Below are 22,004 nucleotides of genomic sequence, written 5' to 3'. Positions count from 1 at the left end.
CAAAGAAATAGTTTGTACTTCATGCACCCGAAACATGCCATTATGTGCTGCAGATACGTGGCAGGTCCTTCTCGACAGGTTGCGTTCAATTTCGACCCGGAAACAGTTTTCATCGTTGACACAAACAAGATGTTCGGTTAGCCTGTTTGTTAGCAGCTAGCCGAGACGGGAAGTTGCAATATTAACTTTGACAGCTACAGCTGAGAAGAAACGAAGCCAGTTTGTAGGATTATTTACGAGTGACCGTGAACATACCATTTCTTCTTTATTGGAAGTTTAAGAGCCGGGCGATCTGCCGATGCTAGTTAGCTTAGTTTTGCTAACGTGATCGAGGCCAGCGTCCCTGTTAGTTTAACGTGGATGTTTGTACCGAGCTGAACGTGTACCAAAGGAGGGACGTGTTCTTTGTTGAATTAAACTACAAACAGCTGCATTTCAGGGCATGAAATTTAATCTGGCGAGCGTGAATAAACGTCCGTGTTCAAGCACAGGTGGATGTTGGTTTTGATGGTTTAGCTTAGCAATAGGTTAGCAGAAGAGAAAAGTACAGTCATGGATGATTTTGTCTCTATCTGCCTGCTTTCTCTTGCGATGTTGGTGGGATGTTATGTAGCCGGAACGATACCCTTGGCAGTCAATTTTTCAGAGGTAAGCCTGCGAATTTTCAAATTTTTTTTATTACGTACTCATTAAGTTTAACTTCGGAGGTGACCATATGTCAATCCCCTCACAGCGGTAAAAGTCCACCGTTAGTCAGTGTCGTGTTTCAAAAAATTCAAATTTCAACAGTGTAATCAGACTTTTTTTTTTATTTTATTTTTTGCTCATTGAAAATATTGAGACAGATTTGTTTGTCTGTTTCTCCAGGAAAAGCTGAAGCTCGTTACTGTGCTGGGAGCAGGACTGTTATGTGGGACGGCACTGGCAGTTATCATCCCCGAGGGGGTCCACGCTCTTTATGAAGAAATCCTGGAAGGTAGAGTTTACTGACCCACAAAGTTGCGTTTGAATGTAGTTGGAATTTTCTGTATTCAGTTATTAGAGCTACATAAAAGTATAGATCAAAGCAAAAAACACAACAAAACTAATGTATGTTTATTTGTACATTAAAGTACATACCTTATACCATATAGGTGCGTGATGAACCTGTTCAGCTGGTTCTAGCTCATTTGTAAGGCCATATGAACATCAAGTTGTGCACTTGACAAATAACTTTGTTAGATACCTATTCAGAGTACAGTAGTCTTGTCTTTTGACTTTCCGATTTTCAAAAATGCCACAGGACAGAAAGACACGAAATTAGATTTAAATTCGACATTTATGTAATGTAGAGGGAGCTGGTTTCACATGCAGTTAATATCCTGCCATAACTGTATTATACATGCAGAGATTTTAGGGATCACTGCTAAGTAAATCTTATTTACGTTTTCACCATCAGGCGTTGTATGGTCCCGTAAACTGTAAATACGATTTTGTAGCTTCTCAAGTCATTGTAATCCTCAGAAGTTTGAATGACAAGCAACTGGATTATTCATATTAAAAACAAACGATGTCAATAAAAGTCCCCAGACATGAACGATAGATGTTGCACATTTTATGGACTGTTGGATCCAGATCATAAAGAACTAGGCCTGTGAAATCTATAGATGTGGGGGTCGATGTGTATTGAGTTACACTGTGACAACAAATAGGGTGTGGAGACTAATATGTAGCTTGGGTAATGGAGATTCAGAATCATTACATGGTTTTATGTTTTAGTGAAAGGTAAGAAGATGTGTTTAGTTGAAAAATAGATTTGTGTGTGTCATTCTAGAAAAATATCCTAGTGTGATCTCATGAACTACTAATGATAAAGACTTCGTGTCAAATGCTAGGAGTCGGATTCCAGGGCTCAGCAGCTGTCATTGGTTAATTTAGGCCTCAGGCAAATCACAGTAAAGTGACATCGTCACGACAACACCCCACCATGTTCTGAATTCAGTGACGAAACTATTGATTAGTGAGGGTTTGCACTCTCTGACTGCTTATAATCTTTGTGTGTAAATGGTTTTTATATTTGCTAAGCCAATAAAAAAAAAAAAAGGCATTTTGATCTTTGAATTGTTCAGAGCATCTCTGACTTTTTTGACTTCCTGCCATCCGCACCATTAACCAAAATCAGCTTGGCTCTGTCAGACATAGTCGTACACCTAATAGAGCATATTTCACACATGTTTAAGTGAAACCAGAGTACATTTCTCGTATGTCAATAGAGGAGTATTTGTTTTATGTGTATTTGTGTGAACTGCCGTTCATAAGTCTCAAGTGTCACATGGCTCTGGGATACGCTGTCGTAAGGTGTTCTTCTGCCCTTATATGCCTTCGCGTCTCGTGTCCCTGCAGGTGGACACCACAGCCACGGCCAGGTGGGAGCCGTTGAAGTGTCAGAGCCAAAGGGGGAAGTTGAATCTGCCTTGACCGTGAGCGAGAAACATGAGCACAGCCACGAGCAGCTCCACGCCTGCATCGGCGTGTCGCTGGTCCTTGGCTTTGTCTTTATGCTGCTGGTGGACCAGATAGGGAGCTCTCATGTGCACAGCACAGACGGTAGGGGTCACACAAGACAACAAGCAGAAACATTGAGTGAATTATGCTTGTTTTTTCTAAAAAGTTCTTTCAAAGTGTGCCTACACTCAACACGGAGCGATCTGTTTCACGCTGGTTGTTTTTGTCTGTTTCAGATCCAGAGTCTGCCAGAGTCACCTCATCGAAAATCACCACTACTCTGGGTCTGGTGGTCCACGCTGCAGGTACGTCTGTTTTTAAGGGTGTCATTATAAATCACATTAAATATTCATGTTTAATCTATACATGCAAATTTAATCCGAATAATTGTGGCGTTCATTCAAGCTGTGTTTCCACACTCCTGTGTTTTTGATCCCTTTGCTGTAATTTAGAAAATTAAAACCCAGAAATGATTTTTATTCTCTAGTGGAATCATCACTTTTTTCATTTTGCTGAACAAATGACTAAATATTTGTTTCTCCTCTCTGCAGCTGATGGGGTGGCGCTGGGAGCTGCTGCCTCCACGTCTCAAACCAGCGTTCAGCTCATCGTCTTTGTAGCTATAATGCTACACAAGGTAAGAAAAGTTCATAGCTTGAATTTCAAACTATTTTATGTCAACTTTTCTGACAAAAATGCCAAACATTAATTTGTGAGTTCCCTGCTTTTCGCTGTATATTGTGGAACCTATAACCTCATGCAGCCCTAACCATCAGGACATTGATGTGTGAACTTTGCTGTGCTGTCGTCTCCAGGCTCCAGCAGCGTTTGGTCTGGTATCATTCCTGATGCACGCCGGCCTCGAGAGGAACCGCATCCGCAAACATCTCCTGGTTTTTGCCCTGGCTGCGCCGCTCCTCGCGATGCTCACCTTTTTAGGCCTCAGTCAGGTAAATGTTAAAAATCTCTCCTGACTTACCTAAAAAGGGTCGTTTCTGTCGGAGCAGTCAGAATAAGGTTCTTGGCTCAGATTGGAGTGTGAATGTGAGTTTGATAGGTTGTTTGTATCTCCCTGAACCTGTGACGAAGCTGCACCTTGTCCAGGATAAACCCCGCCTCCTGCTTAGTCAGCTGGGATAGGCTCCACCCCCCTACAGCCCTACAGTGGTTACATAACATCCTGTGCACATCATCCTCCACAACAGCAGGGGGTGCTGTGAGCAGATTTCAGTGTATCAGGATTTTTAACAGTTTAATGTTTTTAAATAAAGTATTTTCTAATAAATGTGAGGCGTTCCGGCTTGGGGAGCAACAGAATCCACCAGACAAACTGCAAGGAACTCTAATTTTTTTGTTTTTAATTCTTTTATTCCATCATCTTTGGGTTTTTTTTTTTTTTTTTTCTGAAGCTTCAGAAAAGTTTTGGAACTAAAGATCATTTTTGTGCCCCTCTACATTTAGCCTCACTGTCTTTTTGTTTGCTCCCCAACTCAGAGCAGCAAGGAGGCCCTGTCAGATATCAACGCCACCGGCGTCGCCATGCTCTTCTCCGCCGGGACCTTCCTCTACGTGGCCACTGTCCACGTCCTCCCTGAGGTGGGAGGCGGCGGCCACAGCCACAATCCCGCCGGAGGCAACGGAGGCAAAGGACTGAGCAAGGTGGAGGTGGGAGCTCTGGTGCTGGGCTGCCTCATCCCGTTGGTGCTATCCGTCGGCCACCACCATTAGACCTCAGGAGGGATTTAAGACGGGTGTACAGGGGAGAGAAGCGGAAACGGACTTCAAACTTTTGCAGGATCTAAATGTCTTATTGTCATCTGCTGATGGAGCGGGTGGACCAGAACGGCGCCCGTTACCGGGACGTCTTACCATTCAAACCGTTAGTTTGCTCCAGTGAAAATATTTTTCTGACACTGATACAGAAACATATTAGAGCTACTGTATGCGTTCGTTCTTTCGCCAGAATACTTTTAAAGGCCAGAGGTGGACCGGCTCCACTTAGTCACATCACGGTAACGTTTTTAGGGCCCCATTATTGTGCCGGTCCAAAGTCACAGTGACATTTCACTAGATGACAGTTGCACAGTGACATTTAGATGGATTAGATTTCAGCCTGTAATATGTATATTAAAAAAAAAAGAAAAGAAAGCAAATCCTTGTTTTTACATTTGCACAGATATGAAGGGATTCCCGAGTGCCATATTAGAACGCTGAAACCTCCCTGACATATTTTCTTACCGAGAACATTTGCGGTCGAAGTACCACGCAGGGTCGGGGCATCAGGGCATCCTGCCCGATGCCCCGAATGATTTTTGCGTCGGCGTGTTGGTGTTTGTCTGGTTGAGAAATCGTGACGATCCAGTTTTTTTTTTAAATCCTGAAGAGAAGCTCGAAGAAAGACGGCGTTTGTGTTGAAAAAAATAATCACAGACTCGTCTGCTCAAGAAAAAGACACAACCTTTATCTCACTTTTATTTTATTGGTTTACTTTTCTTTATTTCTGCTCTGTTTTTCCTGGAATGTATATATGAACAGTTAGGGATGTGTTTGTATAGAATTGGGGTTGTATAGTTTTATTAAGTCTCTTTAGGGGTGATGGGTCACTTCAGAAGCTCTGTATGAGCCATTTGGCTTTAAAAAGGAGCAGTTCACCCAAAAAACACTGCGGTTTCTTTGAAGGAGATGTCGACGGAAAGCTGATTCGTTTTCACGGCAAAACAATGTTGAACCATTCATGTGTCTGAAACGACCGAAGAAGATGAGGGCTTGTTTTATGATAGTAAAGGGGGTGAATTCCAAAAAAAACACCATAAAATTATTCCAAACAGCTCCAGAAATCCAAACACATTTCCCCAAATTGATTAAAAAAAGATTATTCACAGGAAAGAGCTGGATGGAGTCATTTTATTCTGTATGCCAGCAGCTGCCCTCATCTTCTTCAGTATTTTTTTATTTTTTAGGAAAAGGTTCTACAAATGAAATGAAAAATTAGAAGTTTTGGTGAACTGTTCTTTAAATTGCATAAAACGTAACGGGACCAAACAGCAGATTTTTTTTTTTTTCTTTTCATTTTTATTTGTTTTATCTGTCATTAATCAAAACCTGAGCAATAATCAGACGAGTGAAATCGGAGTGAAGTCGCTTCTTCCCCCAGGAGTTCAGCGAAGTCGGGACGTGAACGGTTTACATTCAACCTCGAAGGTGTTTGTTGGTGGGATTGAACGCAGCCCTGCCCTCACACCCTTGTATCTGCCCACCCCCCCAGTTAAAACTTAGACAGGTTGAAGCGTTAACGTTTGAGCAGCCCCCCCCCCCCTTCGATCAGGATGTGTGTACTGTAGCACTGTGTCTGCTGACAGCAGAGATCATGTGTATGTATATAAATGAACTGTACAGACCGACTCCTTCCTGTCACATGACCTCCTGTGTGAGATGGAACGGCTTAACGTTTGTTTTAATTTCAGGATGACCATTAGAGGAGTTTTGCGTTTTATCTATAAACTGAATGTTTTTAAGACACTAATTGTCGATTCATTCCAAGACCCGGTGAAGCAGGTGGCGTGCTTTGATTTAAATTTTATTTTCGTACATGCGCTTCTTTACTCTCAGACGTGATGGGAGGATGTCTTCTTTGGAGTCGATGTTGACTCAGAATCCCAGCTGAGATTTGCTGTTTCTCATCTTTATAGTTCATTTTATTCAGCTTTCACTGCTCTTTGTTTATTGTGCAGAAAGTTGTTTCCCTGTCGGTTGTTTCCTCTTAAAGTTGCCTGATTCAAACTCTCAGGTGAACAGACAGAATAAAACAACATTAGAGAAGCCTGTGACAAAATTTTTTTTAAAAAATAAATCAAATTTAACATCAAAATATTTCATTATTTGGTGAGAAAGACGTGGTTTAAAAGCAGTTTATTTCCGGCACTAAATTTTCATGACAAAATGAGTTGAGTTTGGAAATGTTGTCACCTATATATATATTTTTTTATTTACTGATCATTTCAAACTTCATGTGCTCCGTCGACTCCAAGCAAGCTCTAACCCACAGGAAACTAATTCTAAATTATCTAGAGTGGACATTTTTTTTTAAAAGGTGTCCAACTTTGACAGAAATGGCTGACATTCTTAAATTCAAGAGTTTTTCCGGTCCTAATTTAGGAAATAATCTGAATTAAAACTGCTTGATTTTTTTTTTTTCAGGGTTACTACTATTTCAGACACTAATGTGTCTGTCCTGTAAAAGAAAGGTGAGGTTTTTCCTTTTCTTTTTGGGGTTAAAGGTTTGACCTCGTTTCTGATGTGAATGACGCGTTGCCACCAGCCCACATGAAATCATGCTGTTATCATCCAGATCCACCTTCAAGTGGAATCCCAGTGGTCGACCGACCAATCAGTGTCCGATCGTCTATAGATTTAATCCAACACATTTTTTATTTGCCTTCTACTAAAACGACAGATATATCTTGTGATCTGAGGTTTGATCTTGAAGCCTGACGTCTGATTCATGTTTGTGACTGTTTCGCCGGGGTGGGGGGGGTGTCTTCATTCTTTTTAGTTCATTCCTAAATAAGTCTGCCTTATTTCCGTACTCTTGATTGTGAATGAGCTGTTAAAGCAAAGTGTTTTATGACGACTAAATTAAAGTTTTTTTTAACTGATGACAAAGCTCTCTGGTCTGGATGATTGTTATATTTTAAAATATGTAAATGTTCAGTTTTCATCTTCCGTTGATGCAGCTCAGAATTCTCCGACCGTTTTAGTCACATTTGAAACGAAAGGAGGGACTTGAAGCTGAGCTGTCATTATCTTTATAATCTGCTGTCGGTCCACTCTGACACATGTTCAGTAAATTAATCTGACATGACGCTGAGCTGCATTCTGACCCCCCCCCCCCCATCTGCTGCTGGACTGATGGATGGAGGAGTCTATACCTGCTGCAGTCGTCCAGTAATCTGAACGACTGCTTTTACTGGCTGGATGTATCGACCGGCTCCTTATTTTACTTATTCCTGACGCTTCCCTCCCCCCATCATCGCTTTCCTCACCCACCCTCCCTCCCCCGTCGCTCCATCTCTGCTGTGCACTCAGTCTGCCTCCAGCTGATGGACGTATTGGCAGCTGCATCATTCCACCCTGCTGAGTTATTGAGGATTTGTTTTCTGTTTTTTTCCCTGTTGTGTATTACGTACACGAACCCTGTGTTTGTTATCGGGGTCATCGTTATCGATTCTGCTGACAGATTGTGTTTTTTGTTTTTTTGTTTTGTTTTATTCCACTGATCGAGGCTCCGCCTCCCGGGGCGTGGGGAAGCTGGAATGTTTTCGTCCTCGTCCAGAAGCGTTTCTTTCCCGTCCTGGTCGTCCATGGAGCAGTCGGACTCTGAAGTGTTGGACATCAGCACCAAAGTGCAGCTTTACGGGGTGCTGTGGAAGAGGCCCTTCGGACGGCCCTCGGCCAAGTGGTCCCGCAGGTGAGTGGGGTCGGGGGGGGGGGGCATCTATCACCTGCATGTAGATGGGATTTCTGGAAATTTAGTGATTAACATCAGAGAAACACCGAATGAGGTGTGTTTCATCTCAGACTCACTTTCGTCGTCTTCCTCGTCACTAAGGTTCTTCATCATCAAAGACAGCTTCTTGCTCTACTATGCGGAGAGTGAGAAGAGAAACTTTGAGACCAACAGCTACTTCAACATCCACCCGAAGGTGAGGCCTCTCTGAGCCACTGCTAGGATGTGTGTGCTCAAGTCCACTCTGAGTGACCCTCGGTTGTGTTTCTGTCTCAGGGGGTCATTCCTCTGGGGGGTTGTGTGGTGTCAGCCAACGAAAAGATGGGCATGCCCTTCGCCATCGTGGTCAATCTGGAGGATTTTAGTGTAAGACCGCCGTCCCGCCACACATTCAATACATCCAGTACATCCATACATCACGATTTCATTCAGATAAAACTGCAACAGATGACATGTAGAGAGAGAAAATACAAAAATAGCTTCTAGAAAGGCAGATCAGCTAAAATAACTCCAGATTTATGACATCAGAATTAATATCACCCTAATCCTGCAACAAAAGAGACATAATGGAGCGATGAAAAGTGGGACACGTCTCTATTACATCCATTTTTATTATCTCAGCAGCCCAAACATGGAAATCCACTTTCTATTTTAAAGCTGAAGCCCGTTGCTTTCATGCTGATGTCCTCCAGGGTACCATAGTGTTGGCGGCGGAGTCGGAGGAGGAGCAGCTCCAGTGGATGGAGATGCTGCAGGAGTCGGGGAAAGTGTGAGTCTTCAATACCAATATCAGATATAACGCTTCTGTGTCACACGGTTTTCTATCAGCAGGGGGGTGAGCAACAATCTCTCTCACCGGGTCTGATTATACATCATTGCTTGTTTGTTTTTTTAAACGTCTGTATTTGTCCATAAAGGACGTGGAAGAACGCCCAGTTGGGGGAGGCCATGATCGAGAGCCTGGAGGCTCAGGGGCTGCAGCTGGCCAAGGAGAAGCAGGAGTATCTGGGTAAGAGAAGGGTAAAAAGAAAGCATGAGATGATGATAAAAGGTTTGACAAACGGTTTTCACTCTGCAGACAAACTGATGGAGGAGACGGAGGAGCTCAGTCAACAGAGAGCTCAGAGGGAGGTGAGCACGTTCTTGTTTCCTGTGGGAATAAAATGCGTTTTTGATATTGGAATAAAAATATAAGTCAAAGTTCAATCATTGTAAACTTTATGGTGGTGGTTATATTCTTACACGTTGGGCGGAAACTATTTGGATAATGATTAAAAATGTAGATGTATAGATTTGGAGATAAGTTGCAGAGGCCAAGAGGAAAAACAGCAAATAGTCACAAAGCAGAAGTGAAACAAAAAGGTTATTTTTAAGAGATTATCAAAATAATATTCCTCCAAAAATAACTATTAATTTTCTATTTCAATATTTAATACAAATCAACCTTCCGTTTGTAAATCAGGGCAAATTTAATTATTGTAATAATATGTGAATTTCTGAAATGTTTTGCTGATAAAGTGTTTTTTGTGCAGCAGCATGGATATTGATTGTTAACTTTTTAATCATTCTAAATTCTCTCTATCTGTTCGGGATTTCTTGTAGGAGCTGGAGCGCCTGAACCAAGTCCTGGAGGAGGAGAAAATGAAGTTTGAGGAGGTGGTGCTGGAGCTGAAGGCGGAACAGGAGCACATCAAACTGTAAAAAACAAAAAACCTCAGACAGGTGATGCTGAATACTGATCACGCTCATGGGTTGTGTGAATGACACCGTTGTGTTTCTGTTGTGTGTCGCCTTCAGAGACCTGGACGGGACGGCCCAGTCCCTGAGGGGGGTCGAGAATGAAAAGAAGGAGCTGAGCAGTTTAACCCAGATGCTGCAGAAATCCATCGAGGTACGAAAACATCATCCTCTGATGCCACATGTGAGCCAGAGTGAGAAGAAGAAAGAACTGTATTGATAAGCTGATAAGTGTAACGTCATCGGTTATATAAGGATCCCTCCAGGCCGATCGTCCACTGATCATCTGATTCTAGTTTGGCAAAAATGTTGATAATAATCACAACCACAGTAAAATAAAAGATTATTAAACATTTTCTGGGGGGGAAACATTCACTTTAGGCAGGAGACGGTATTTTATGTTTGTTTAGCATTAAGAATAGAAGCAAGTTTTGTTTGAGAGTGACAAAAGAAGCATAAACATAATCTGGTGTATAATGTCTTTACTAAACACTAAAGGTGTCTTTCTATTTTTGGAATTTAAAAAGAAAATAGCAGCATGTTAGCTAATTTAGCAGAAGTTGAGAAAAAAATCCAAAAATGGCTATCTTATATAAAAATGTGTACTAGATAAATACTGTAATATAACCTCTTTAAGAGGATAAATTCTCATTTTCACAATCCAGTTTTTAACAAGCATGCACTTCTAAATTAGAGATGAGCTAAGACAACTAGTTTTATAATAAACAACAGTAGATAACTTCAGTAATAAAATTATAAATATAAATATAAATTTTTCCTGAGCATCTCTTAGTTGTTTCAGTGAACTTTAAACCTCATGTTTTGTTCCTCAGGAGCTGTCTCAGGAGAAACAGCGAACCCTGGAGCTACTGGGGGTGAAGGAGCAGGACGAGGAGGAGAAGGGCGAGCCTGGAGGCGGGAGCTCGGGCCCCAGGAGCAGTGAGGCCCCCGGAGACGTGGACCTGCTGTTGGACCTGCGACACATCGAGGAGCAGATGAAGATCCTGCTGAAGGAGAAGGAGCAGGCGGAGGCGAGGCGAGTCAGAGCTCACACAGGATACTGGGAGTACTGGTTTGGCACCAACACAGCAGAACCATCCAATAAATTTACGACGCTTATTTCTTCTACTGATGATTCTAAGTCAGCAGTTCCTAAAGAAAAGTTTCACACAGAAGTAATAACGATTTGTATTTTGGCATCCAAAGGGTCAAACAGAGTCGAGATGCTAATGGCACAGAGGACATAACTACGAGTGGGTATTGATCTCTAAACAAGCTGCACATTGATCAGCACCAGCAAATGGGATATTACAGGCAGCTGTTATTGAGTGTGGAGGAATGATGCTCCGAAATCCACATCCACATTTCCATGAGCGTCGTCTTACCGACGCTGGAAGAGAAACACTGAATACACACTAAATAAACCAAATCCGATGCCTTCCTGAATGTTTTACCAGATTTATATTTGAGATCTCACTTTGTCTTAAATTTCTGCTCTTTTTTTTGGTCATTTAATGAAAGGCAATGTCTAATATGTGTCATCAGGCTCAGGGAGAACGAGCAGCGAGCCCAAGTCCTGCAGCAGGAGAGAGAGTATTACTCCTCTCAGGCTCGGACGCTGCAGCAGTCGCTGTCCCAGCTCACCATCGACAAGCAGCAGACCGAAGCTGAGCTCAAGGTGACGTCACTCAGCAACTCTCAGAATGATGGCAAAATAAAGCTTAATGTTTGTCTTGAATATCCCATGTAATCGGACGTCCTGTGTGCTCCCATCAGGCGGAGATAGAGTCTCGGGTGGAGCTGGAGCAGAGGCTGAAGCTGGCTGAGGAGGCCCTGCAGAACCTGGAGAGAGGCCTGAACTCGCTGGAGCGATCCAAAGAGAGGGAGGAGGAGATGAAGGGAGACGTCACTCATCTCAGGAGTGAGTGGATTCGCTCAAGGCGTCATGTCTGATATCAGATTTGAGTGCGTGCCAGTGGCGCTGAAGTGTTTAAGGGGATGAATGACATCGTGTGCCAGAATGTATTCAATCAAATCCAATGTGATGACACAGAAATAACGTCGTCTTAACCACAGACGTGATTAAATAATTCTGTGGCAGCTCATCTGACCTCATTCCAGTGTGACTGCCCCCGTCTGGACAGACTGTGTATTACAGCGTATATTTAAATTCCAAAAATAATAACACCGAGCTCAGGACGTTCACTTTAACAGAATTATTTCATTTCCGTATTATCAGGGCTCCAAAAACGATAATTTTTTATTACTTAATATTTTTCATAATTAATCTTCAGTCACAAAATAGTTTACAAAATATAACCCATTGTGATGTTGGTTGTATTTTCTCATGCATATCTGATTAGCTGATTGATTACTCGCTTATCTTTAGCTTATTTACTATATTAATTGTCTTCTTGTATATATTGTACAGAGGAGCTCATTGTGAAATAAGGAATAGTTTTGAAGGATCTTGAGGTGAAAATCTGAATTTTAGAATCGATAAAGTAACTAAAGCTGACGGATCACGTATTGAACCACGTGATCACATGATGCTGACCTTTAGCTGTGCTTCACCCATGGAAACAATCGCGTTCATTGCGGTACAAATGTTCTGATTTTTTCTGGTGTTCGCTTGGCTTCTGCGTCTAAATCCGAACGATCCTTTTCCTCATTAACTTTTGATTGTTTTTTTATTCAAGAAAACACTTATCGTCACTTGTTGTTTTTTTACTCCAACTTTTGCATCTTTTTCGGAGGCATGGTGACAATGAAAGACTACAGCACTCCTCGCTCAAAACATGATCGCGATTTCCTGGTTCTAAATTTAAGTGGAGAAATGGATACATTGTGAATATATTTTGCTGAATGTAAGTAATATTTTCCTAATATTATATCGCAGAAAATGGAAGCATCTATTTTTCAATTTGAAAGTATTTAAAAGGTGCGTCCCAAGGACGCACGCTAACGAGGGCGTGCGTCCTTGCGTTTTTGATGCACATTTTTGACAGGGACGCACGATCATCAGACAATGGCCTTCAAAGAGTACCTGTTATACTCTATGATAGAGTAGCCGGTATAACTTGTGCATGCATGTGCTCCACCAGGATTCTTTGAGGAGTGCATCAGCGCGGCGGAGATCGAGGCGAAGCTTCCAGTGATCATGAGGAACGCCGTCTATCTGCACAAAGCTGCTGCGCGCCGGATCAAGAGCTGCCGGATCCAGAGGAGAGCCTCCAGGCGCCACTGGCGTGAGCGGATTGTGCTCTTATTGTGAAATTAAGTTTTTAATACTGAGTTCATAAGAGATCAGTAGAGATGGTGATGTTGGAAAAATATCAAATAGTAATTATAACAGTGTTTCCGCACCAAGAGAATAAGAAGTCTATGTTCCTTTCTCCGTTTTCATTACAGTGAAACATTCCAAATCCTTCGCCGTGTCCAAGGCTGACGACTGCAGCAGCATGGAGGAACTGAGAGAAACGGCCCGACACTTCACCTCCGACAGCGGCTTCAGACAGAGCGTGTACAAGATCATCGCCCGTAAAGACGCCCAAAACAAAACGGACCGGGAGGAGAAGTAGCTGCAGCTCAGTCCACGCAGTTGATGATGTAGATCCACCGTGAGAGCACTGTAGAGGATTAAATCCCTTCCACGGCGTCCGGTTGAGCCGCCACCTGTTTTTATGTCATGTTATTTGACAGATGATATTCAGAGGTGTGACTGTAGCCTCCTCCTCCTCATGTAAGAACGTAGAATAAGACTGGTATGAAGACAGCAGGTGTTAATGCCTTCATAATGCTTGACTATGTACTTATAATGCATTATGACCTCACCTAGTCTGTATTAACCGTTAGAGCAGTTTTATGTCGCAGTCACATGACCAAAATGAAGGTTTTCATTACAAATAGCTTTTTTTCAACATTTTACCTAAATTTAAAAAAAACAACAAAAACCACTATTCCTACAAAACTTTGCAGAAAGATGGAAGAAAATGGGGCAAGAATCCAGGTGGATAAAGGATTAAAATTTTTGTTTCACATAAATTTATTCAGAAGGTTTTGCATAATCCTGCCAAAAATCAGTCAAACAAACAGATGTGTGAAAACACCTTTTTAATGGTGAGACTCACATTCATGGCACTGATTCCAACAGTGTTCATGATGTGGAGCACATCCAAATAATCTTAATCTTATGGGTTGAAATTTTGTATTTGTTGGAAGGGATTTTTCTTTTGTTGTCAGGAATACATGTTTTAGAAATGTGTTATATTTCATGATTTTTCATGTGGATCCCGATCTGGTTTATTGTAAAACATGTCTTCTGTTCTGTTGATGTAGAAATTTATGATGTATAATGCACTATAGAAGTGGTCTGCAGACAAAGTCTTACCTAAATAGTATTAAAATAGAGCATACAGACATTATTTAGTAGGTAACTCTCATGATGTAAATACATGTTGTAAACTCTTTTATTCTGAATGGATGAAAACAGTGATTTGTCTGATATGAATTGTTTCATTTCTGTTGCATCTCTTCTTGGCGAAACAACAGATTCACTCATGAGCATCATACGGATGTGTAAATGATAAAAACACCAGGAATGATTAAAAGAAGCCCACACGTAAGGTCAAGTTAGGAGGGAACACATGTAGTGAACGACTTGCCTTGATGCTAATAAAGCTTGTTTGAACCGTGACACTTCTGCAGGTAAAAGGCTGGAGGTTCTTTTTCATTTTTGTTCTCAGCAGGTTGATCGATGGAATGAGTTGGGAGAGAGTGAAAACTCTTGAGGCGGACGCGCTTCCATCAGGACAGACTTGTGGTTTGGATAAAGTTCAGTCATGAGGATTGTAGGTGACGTCCTGCAGCAAAAAAATTGTGTTGTTGACATTTAGATGCTATAAAACAACCTTTTCCAAACTTTTTGCTGTAAGGGCCACAAAACTTTTCCCTTCACACATTACCAAATATTAATAACCTTTTCCGGGATCTTAACAGAAAAAACTAATGAAATATCTTAATGAAACAACACAATGAAATACTGTAGATAATGACCAAATAACCCTGTCTGAGATCTTCACAGGACATTCTGTTAACGTCCAACACTGACAGACTGACTGAAAATTTTTTTTTTTTTTCGACTGACCAAAAAAAAAAAGCATTTAGACTGACGATCGACAACAAAATCTTTTTACACTGACCGACCGAAAAAAATTCGACCGACCAACTGAAAAAAATTTCTTTAGACCAACGGAAAAACCGGTAAAAAAAATTTTTTAGGCTGACGACCGACTGAAAAAAGAACAAATTTAAACTGGCTGACAGACCAAAAAAAATTTTTTTTGGGTCGACCGACTGAACAAAAAAAAATATTTTCGACCAACCAAACAAAATTTTTTTTTAAAACCGGCTGACTGATTGAAAAAAATTATCTAGACTGACCGACCAAAAAAACATTTTTTTTAGAGAAAGCAACCAAGAAAAATATTTTTCTAAACTGACAAGACTGACTGAAAAAAATTTCTGTGACCAAACAACCGACAAAAAAATTATTTTTAAACCGGCCGACTACTCGAAAAAAATCATTATTTTGGTTGGTCTTTTAGACCAACCAAAAAAATGTTTTTAGAAATTTTTCTTTAGAAATTTTTTTTCGGTCAGCCAGTGAGTTCAAAAAATATAATTTTTTTCAGTCTTTCGGTTGGTCTAAAAAATTTTTATTTGGTCAGTCAGCCAGTTTAAAGAAATGTTTTTTGGTTGGTTGGTTGGTCAAAAAAATTTTTTTCAGTTGGCCGGTTTAAAAAAATTTTTTTTCGGTTCCTCTAAAAATTTTTTTCAGTCAGTTGGATGGTCCAAATAAATGGTTTTTTTTTCAGTCTGTCGGTCGGTCTACATTTTTTTTTTTGGCCAGTCAGTCATTCTATAAATTTTTTTTTTCAGTCAGTCAAACGGTCTAAAAAATCTTTTTCGGTTGATCAGTCAAAACATTTTTTTTGGTCAGTCGGCCGGTTTAAAAAAATATCTTTGGTTGGTTGGTCAAAAAGATTGTTTTTAGGTCAGTTGGATGGTCTAAAAAAAATTTTTCTATTGGTCGGTCTAGAAAAAAAATTTCCGGTCAGTTGGCCAGTTTAAAAAATTTTTTTTTCAGTTGATTGGTCAGAAAAATTTTTTTCAGCCAGTCGGCTGGTTTAGAACTTTTATTTGGTAGGTTGGTCAAAAAAAAATTTTTTTCAGTCGGTCCAACAATTTTTTCGGGTCTGTCAGTCGGTCCAAAAAGTTTTTCTTTCAGTCTGTCGGTCAGTCTAAAATGTTTTTTTTTCGGTCATTTGTTTTAAAAAATTTTTTTCAGTTGGTTAATCAGTCTAAAAAATTTTTTTTTCTCAGTCGCTCTATCTAAAACATTTTTTTTCGGTCAGTAGGCTGGTTTAAAAAAATATGTTTTCTTTGGTTGGTTGCTCAAAAAAATTTTTCTTTCAGTCAGTCTGTTGGAAAAAAAATTTTTTTTTGGTCAGTCGTTCTAAAAAATGCGTTTTCACTCAGTCACCTGGTAAAAAAAAATTTTTTCTTGCAGTCAGTCAGACTGAAAATAATTTTTTTTGACCGACCATCTAAAAACATTTCTTCGGTCAGTTGGCCAGTTAAAATTTGTTGTTGTTTTTTCCGGTGGGTTGGTCACAAATTATTTTTTTTCCGTCAGTCTAAAATTGTTTTTTGGTCAGTCCGTCAGTCCAAAAACATTTTTCAGTCTGTCGGGTTGGTGTAATATTTTTTTTCAGTTGGTCGGTCTAAAAATTTGTTTTGGTCAGTCGGCCGGCTCAGAAATTTTTTTTTTCCGGTTGGTTGGTCCAAAAAAAATTTTTTTGGTCGGTCAGTCGAAATAATTTTTTTTTCCTTCAGTTGGTTGTTGAGTTTATCTAAATCAATTTTTTTTGTAAAAAAACTGTTTTTGATTGGTTGGTCAGTCAAAAAATAATTTTTTTTATGGTTGGTCGGTCTAAAAAAAATTTTTTTTTTCGGTTGGTCAATCCATCTAAAAAAAATTTTTTTCCAGTCAGTCTGTGGGTTTAAAAAAATTTCTTAGACTGACCGAAAAAATTTTTTTCTTTAGACCAACAGACTGACTGACCACTTTGCTTTCTAGTTGTTCTACAATGGAAACCAACCAGAAAGAGATCTCAAGTCTGGGAAAATTTTGAACTGGCACTTCCAAACAAAGTAGATTTAAATTTCTAAGAAACTTATTTTCAAGCTCTGTAACTCACACAGTATCTGTTGGGACAGACTCCATCCTGATGCTTATCTCCATGGTTACGGTTACATCTGAGGGCAAAAATCCCACGTGTCCCTTTTGATTTTTTCTTTTTAATCAGAGTGATTCTGGATTAATTGCAGGCCTCTAAAGCCTGTCGGCCTTCACGCCAGCTGATGTGGAAAAGTGTTTTCAGATCAGAGTGATCAACGTAGCAAAAGAAAACATACGACCTACCTGCTGACCTCGATTTGGTCGTTTTCCGCTCGCGCTGGGAGTTGAGCAGAGGCTGTCATCAAGGAGAACCAGAGGGAGGGAGGAGGAACAGCCCGGTCTGCAGCAATCAGCATCCTCCGGAGCTTCATCACATGATCTGTTGCATCCTCCTGCGCTGCATCGCCAGCACTTAGGTACAGACATCCAGCGCCCCCCCCCCCCGGCTCTGTTTCCACGCTCCGTCCATCTGTGTCAGTCCAGGAACAAAAGCGTCTCTCCTTGCTTCGGGGCGAGGAGAGAACCATTCGCTGTTACTTTTCCCTCCCTTAAAAGCCTCTGTAGTTGTCATGGAGTTGTGCTTCCTGGTGAACAATGACTCTTTCATTCCAGCTTTCAGTCCAGTGGCTGAGATGGAGGAGCAGAGGTCAGGGGGGGAGGAGCGAGGAGGGGTCGTGTTGCTGCACATGGAAGCTCCTTCTGTGCTCGCCCCCCTTGGATAAAGTTCCAACACGGGCTTCAGTCTCATGACGTCGGTGATACGAAAGGATTTGGTTTGAAATCGAACACAAAGAAAAAAATCGATGGTAATAAAACGTAAATGGAACCATCTGATTGGTTCAGTAAAGGAAACCATATAACGGGTACAGCTGTCATTGGATGAGGGGCCACAATGAAGGCGGGAGCCGAGCACATGACCAGAAGAGAGGAGCCCCACGACGGGTCTGTGGGTTTATTTCTCATCCAAACTGGCTTTAAGCTGCGCTTCCAGAGCCATTTTATCAAAAGTGCGCATGTTGGTCTCCTCGCGCACCTTGTCCCGTACGTGGAACGACGCCCGCGCCACCGATCGGGCGCTCTCCAGCACCGCCCTCTTCTCCTTGAAGATCTGCTCGCTCTTCTCCAGCTTCCTCTCGATGGACTGGAGGAGCTCCATGCGCCGCTGCTTCTCCTCCTCCTCCACCCGCTGCCGGTTGAGCCTCTGCAGACGTTCCTTCTCCTGCCGGCTCTGGACGGCCCGCTGGGCTTTCTCCCTCGCCCTCTCCTCGGCCACCGACGCCGCCTGCTGGGCTCGTTTCTCCGCCTCCTTCACGCGAGCTTCCAGGAGCTGCTGCTGCTGCTTCTCCCGCTTCTCCGCCGCCTTGCGTGCTTTCTGGATCTGCTTCTCCTCACGTTTAGCCTTTTCCTTCAGCTCCTGCCCTCGACGCTCCACGATCTGCTCGTAATTCCCCAGGGAGCGGCTGAGCTTCTCCTCCGCCGTCCTCCTGGCCTCCTCTCTCTCCTCCTGCTCCCGGCGAGCGATCTCCTGGGTGAGGGCGGCGTGACGCCTCCTCTCGGCTTTGTTCAGACCTCGCCTGTCCTCCTGGGCCTGGTGCTCCTTCTCCTGCCTCTTCAGCTCGGCCATGGTGAGCTTCTCCTTCAGGAGCAGCCTCTCCTGCTCCAGCATGGCCGCCCTCTCCTCCTCCAGCGCCTTCAGGTTCTGCTCCTGCAGAGCCTTCTTATGCTTCTCCTCCCGCGCCGCCTGCTGCAGCCTCAGCAGACGGCTACGCTCCTGCTGCTCCGCCAGCTCCCTCCACCGCTCCTCGCTTTCCTCCGCCTGTCGCATCTTGGCGGCCGCCGACCGTCGCTCCTGTTTGCTGATCCTCCTCTGACGGATGGACACCTGCGTCTGCCACACCCGCTGACACTCCAGCACCGCCCGCTGCTTCTCCCGGTCCTCCTGCTCCCGCCTCAGCTCCTCCATCCGGCGCTCGCTGTCCCACTGGAGGTGAGCGACGTAGCGCGTCTGACTCATGATGTCTTCCTCCTGGTATCTGGCGAGCATCAGAGCGGCGATCTTGCGATCGCGCTCCGACACGGCCTTCAGGCCTCGGCGTTTCACCTCCTTCACGATGCGCTCCACCTTCTGCGTGGTCTGAGGGGAGTGGCTCAGGTCCCCCAGGCTGAGGCTGCGTCCCATTAAGGAGTTGAACGTGGCCAGGGTGCGAGCGCGGGGGCTGGACAATTTCGCCCAGTGATCCCGGGCGCCGTCCCAGCTGTACGAGGAGGAGGCGCCCGACTCGGATGACGTGCAGGTGGTGGTGGTGGTGTTTGTGTTAGTGGTGGAGGAGCAGGGGGGGTCCATCCGCCGCTGCAGCGACTCCAGAGAATGGCTTCTCCCTCGCGCCTTGGGGTGAAATCCAAGATGGCCGTTGTGCTGTGAGAAGGGTCCCGTCACGCCGTTCAGGGGCGTCTGTTTGGACGCCGATGACGTCAATGTAGTGTTGGCTCTGGGGAAGGACGGGGGTTTGGGTGTGGATCGGGGGAAAGTGTTCGTAGATTTACCACCGGAGGACTTCTTGACCACCGCTGGGGGGCCGGAGGATGACGGTCGCGTGGTTTTAACGGGTTCACACTTGGACCCTTGGAGACTCCCCGTCGGGGACGGCGTGGAAGGAGCGCCTCCGGATTTTGAAGACTGCGGCGATCTCGCCGGGACAAATTTAGGGGACGTACTGACATTGGAGGTGGGGGCTTTCGATGAATGAGCCGCGATCGGTTTTAGAGTCGGTCCTGATGCTGCGGCTCTAGAGGACGTCTCAAAGTCACGGGGTGATGGATCCGTCGGAGGAGGCTGATTGGAGGATTTGTGTTGCTTCTCCACAGGGGAGGAGGACGCCGCGCCGCCGCCGCCGCTGTTGACCGCCGCCTGCAGAATCCTCCGTTTCTCCTCCCTGATAATCCGCTCCCTCTCCTCCCTGCACTGCCTCAACTTGGCGTGCCGGTCCCTCTCGTAGACCTCAAACAGCCCCGCAGCGACGCGCATGGAGCGGCCGGGGGCCTCCCGGGCGAAGTCGGCCAACGGGCGGGGCAGGAGCTCCACGGGTTTGACCCCGCAGCGAGCGCACGCCTCCAGGGAGTGGGGGCTGGTTAGCACGTAGCGGCTGCCCTCCGCGGCGGGCGAGTCAAAGTTGTACAGGTCCAGGTGCAGTTTGGGGGCCGGATCCCCGTCGGACTGCTGCTGCTGGGGCTGCTGGGGCGGGACTTCCCCGCGAGAGGCGGAGTCTGTCGCCGGCGGTGATGCAGCATGGCAGGGGCTCGGCTCAGAACTGCCGGTGGGCGGCGTTTCAAAGCCGGCGTCTCCGTCCTCATCCGCTGATGATCCGTCGACCTGAGGCAGTCGGGGGTCGTCGTCGGCCCCGGCTGGCCCCTCCACATGGGGGCCCTTACACTTAATTTGTTCCTCGGCCTCAGAGGGGTCGACCATCGTTGGCTGATGCTGCAGGAGGTGGGCGGGGTCGAAGGAGGAAGGGGCGTGACACATGAAACAGAAGAGGAGAGGTTTTCAATTAGAAGATCACAGCATTCAGATGTAGAGGGACACAGTCTTGGGGGGTGAGGGGTGGTGGGGGGGTGCATGCATGCATGAACACATGTGATCTTTACTCCAGATGAGACATCCTCCCTTCAGGGAAGTGACACAACATATGAAGAAAAAAAAAGAAAACACACACACACACACACACACACACACACACACACACACACACACACACACATCCCAGTCCTTTCATGCAGAGACTATTTTTGTCCAGAGTTACTAGGCCGAGAGGATTTGATTATTCAGAGCAGGATTGTCACCCCAGATCACACAACACGCCCTACAAACAGCTGTGAAACCAGGTCGCAGACATGTTCACACACACACACACACACACACACACACACACACACACACACACACACACACACACACACACACACACACACACACAAGCATCTTTTAAAAAAAGCTTCATCTGGAAGCCCGGAATGACGTAATAAATGAGCCTCGGACCTGACAGACAGCGGAGGCCTGCTTCCATCAGTAGGCCAACGCGTCTGCAGCTCCACAGGAAGACGCGTCTGTTGTTCTGTGTCAGTCTACATCTCCTGTGTCGGTTGTGATTCACACACACCCACACACACACCCACATCCACTCACCTGCCAGGAATCTTCTCTAAACTGCTGCTTTGTTCCCCTTTAATCCAACCAGACCCGCTTGATCCCTGCATAATATCTGGTTCCGATCCGACGGACGCAGCTTCACATCGTCTCCACCTCCGGAGACGCGACAGACGGGCGGAGCGTCTCTCCGGTTCTCTTTTTATAACGATTAAAAAAGTCAAATTAAAACGTTAATGTAAGTTAAAAGGGCGGAAAGAAAAATCTGTCGTCGTTCCTTTGCATCCACAACATCAGCTGTCTCCACCTGCTATCGGCTCGGCAGCATCCTTCCACATCCTCCGCCTGCGTAGCTCCGCCCGCTTGTGGCGAATATGCTAAATATACCGTCTGCGCGCTGCCACGAACCAAGCGCCCCCAGGCGCTCCTTCCAGACCTTTAACGCACAGACAATAAAACCCAACGCGCTTTCCTGTGAGAATGGCTGGCAAGGATAAAGATAGCATTATAACATTCACTGTAATGTGAATTAATTGTGCAATTTCCTCCGGGATTAATAAAGTATATATCTATCTAATTCATTTTTAATTAATTTATTAACTCATTCATTCATTCATTTTGACGTCTTACAACAAACATGATCAAACGTACCTGAATGCTTAGCCTGTCTAAAAACAGATGCGCATTTTAATCTGTACAGGATGATCAGATATCTGATCATCACAGGAAGCTGCAACCATCTGATCATCTGCTCGACTAATGAAGCTGCAATTGATCCAAACCACCACTAGAGGGCGCTATGATATAATAGATTTCCTGTGTGCTCACTTCTCGACTAGTGTCTCGCCCCCTGCAAAGGATGAACTCTTTTTGAAGCAGGATGCATGATT

General features: G+C 44.1%; 3 protein-coding genes across 5 annotated transcripts; 2 read left to right on the top strand and 1 right to left on the bottom strand.

Moving 5' to 3' along the window:
- The first annotated feature begins 113 nt into the window (after positions 1–113).
- slc39a9 (solute carrier family 39 member 9) lies at positions 114–7,393 on the top strand. Its single transcript, XM_068338501.1, has 7 exons — positions 114–648; positions 868–976; positions 2,383–2,586; positions 2,721–2,789; positions 3,036–3,121; positions 3,300–3,434; positions 3,979–7,393. Exons 1-7 carry the CDS (start codon positions 553–555, stop codon positions 4,210–4,212), a joined length of 933 nt encoding a protein of 310 aa, XP_068194602.1. The 5' UTR covers positions 114–552; the 3' UTR covers positions 4,213–7,393.
- A 378-nt stretch (positions 7,394–7,771) lies between these two features.
- plekhd1 (pleckstrin homology domain containing, family D (with coiled-coil domains) member 1) lies at positions 7,772–14,459 on the top strand. Its single transcript, XM_068339722.1, has 13 exons — positions 7,772–7,951; positions 8,093–8,186; positions 8,267–8,356; positions 8,683–8,759; positions 8,908–8,999; positions 9,069–9,121; positions 9,593–9,687; positions 9,788–9,881; positions 10,561–10,763; positions 11,273–11,405; positions 11,504–11,648; positions 12,832–12,975; positions 13,139–14,459. The coding sequence occupies exons 1-13, from the start codon at positions 7,797–7,799 to the stop codon at positions 13,306–13,308; spliced, it is 1,545 nt and encodes a 514-aa protein (XP_068195823.1). The 5' UTR covers positions 7,772–7,796; the 3' UTR covers positions 13,309–14,459.
- Positions 14,454–21,444, bottom strand: ccdc177 (coiled-coil domain containing 177). 3 transcript variants are annotated; one of them, XM_068339719.1, is made up of 4 exons: positions 21,422–21,444; positions 21,154–21,312; positions 17,214–20,448; positions 14,454–14,589 (listed from the first exon to the last, which is right to left on the bottom strand). In XM_068339719.1, exon 3 carries the CDS (start codon positions 20,434–20,436, stop codon positions 17,923–17,925), a length of 2,514 nt encoding a protein of 837 aa, XP_068195820.1. In that variant the 5' UTR covers positions 20,437–20,448; positions 21,154–21,312; positions 21,422–21,444; the 3' UTR covers positions 14,454–14,589; positions 17,214–17,922. The 3 variants fall into 3 exon arrangements, with proteins under 3 accessions (XP_068195820.1, XP_068195819.1, XP_068195821.1); XM_068339718.1 differs by having other exon boundaries at positions 21,154–21,434; XM_068339720.1 differs by having other exon boundaries at positions 14,471–14,589; positions 17,222–20,448; positions 21,154–21,434.
- Positions 21,445–22,004: the final 560 nt, after the last annotated feature.

Source organism: Antennarius striatus, chromosome 17 (assembly GCF_040054535.1).
Source record: "Antennarius striatus isolate MH-2024 chromosome 17, ASM4005453v1, whole genome shotgun sequence".
Classification (NCBI taxonomy): domain Eukaryota; kingdom Metazoa; phylum Chordata; class Actinopteri; order Lophiiformes; family Antennariidae; genus Antennarius; species Antennarius striatus.
The sequence above is the reverse complement of the archived record's forward strand: the minus strand, read 5'-3'. Positions and strand labels throughout refer to the sequence as shown.

What these genes read in the sequence shown, in the direction of transcription:
- slc39a9 (XM_068338501.1), top strand. Translation starts at nt 553, where the DNA reads ATGGATGATTTTGTCTCTATCTGCCTGCTTTCTCTTGCGATGTTGGTG. An exon ending in TGGCAGTCAATTTTTCAGAG is followed by an intron (nt 649 to 867) that starts GTAAGCCTGCGA and finishes CTGTTTCTCCAG; the next exon opens with GAAAAGCTGAAGCTCGTTAC. An exon ending in CCTTTTTAGGCCTCAGTCAG is followed by an intron (nt 3,435 to 3,978) that starts GTAAATGTTAAA and finishes TCCCCAACTCAG; the next exon opens with AGCAGCAAGGAGGCCCTGTC.
- plekhd1 (XM_068339722.1), top strand. Translation starts at nt 7,797, where the DNA reads ATGTTTTCGTCCTCGTCCAGAAGCGTTTCTTTCCCGTCCTGGTCGTCC. An exon ending in AACAGAGAGCTCAGAGGGAG is followed by an intron (nt 9,122 to 9,592) that starts GTGAGCACGTTC and finishes GATTTCTTGTAG; the next exon opens with GAGCTGGAGCGCCTGAACCA. An exon ending in AGACCGAAGCTGAGCTCAAG is followed by an intron (nt 11,406 to 11,503) that starts GTGACGTCACTC and finishes TGCTCCCATCAG; the next exon opens with GCGGAGATAGAGTCTCGGGT.
- ccdc177 (XM_068339719.1), bottom strand. Translation starts at nt 20,436, where the DNA reads ATGGTCGACCCCTCTGAGGCCGAGGAACAAATTAAGTGTAAGGGCCCC.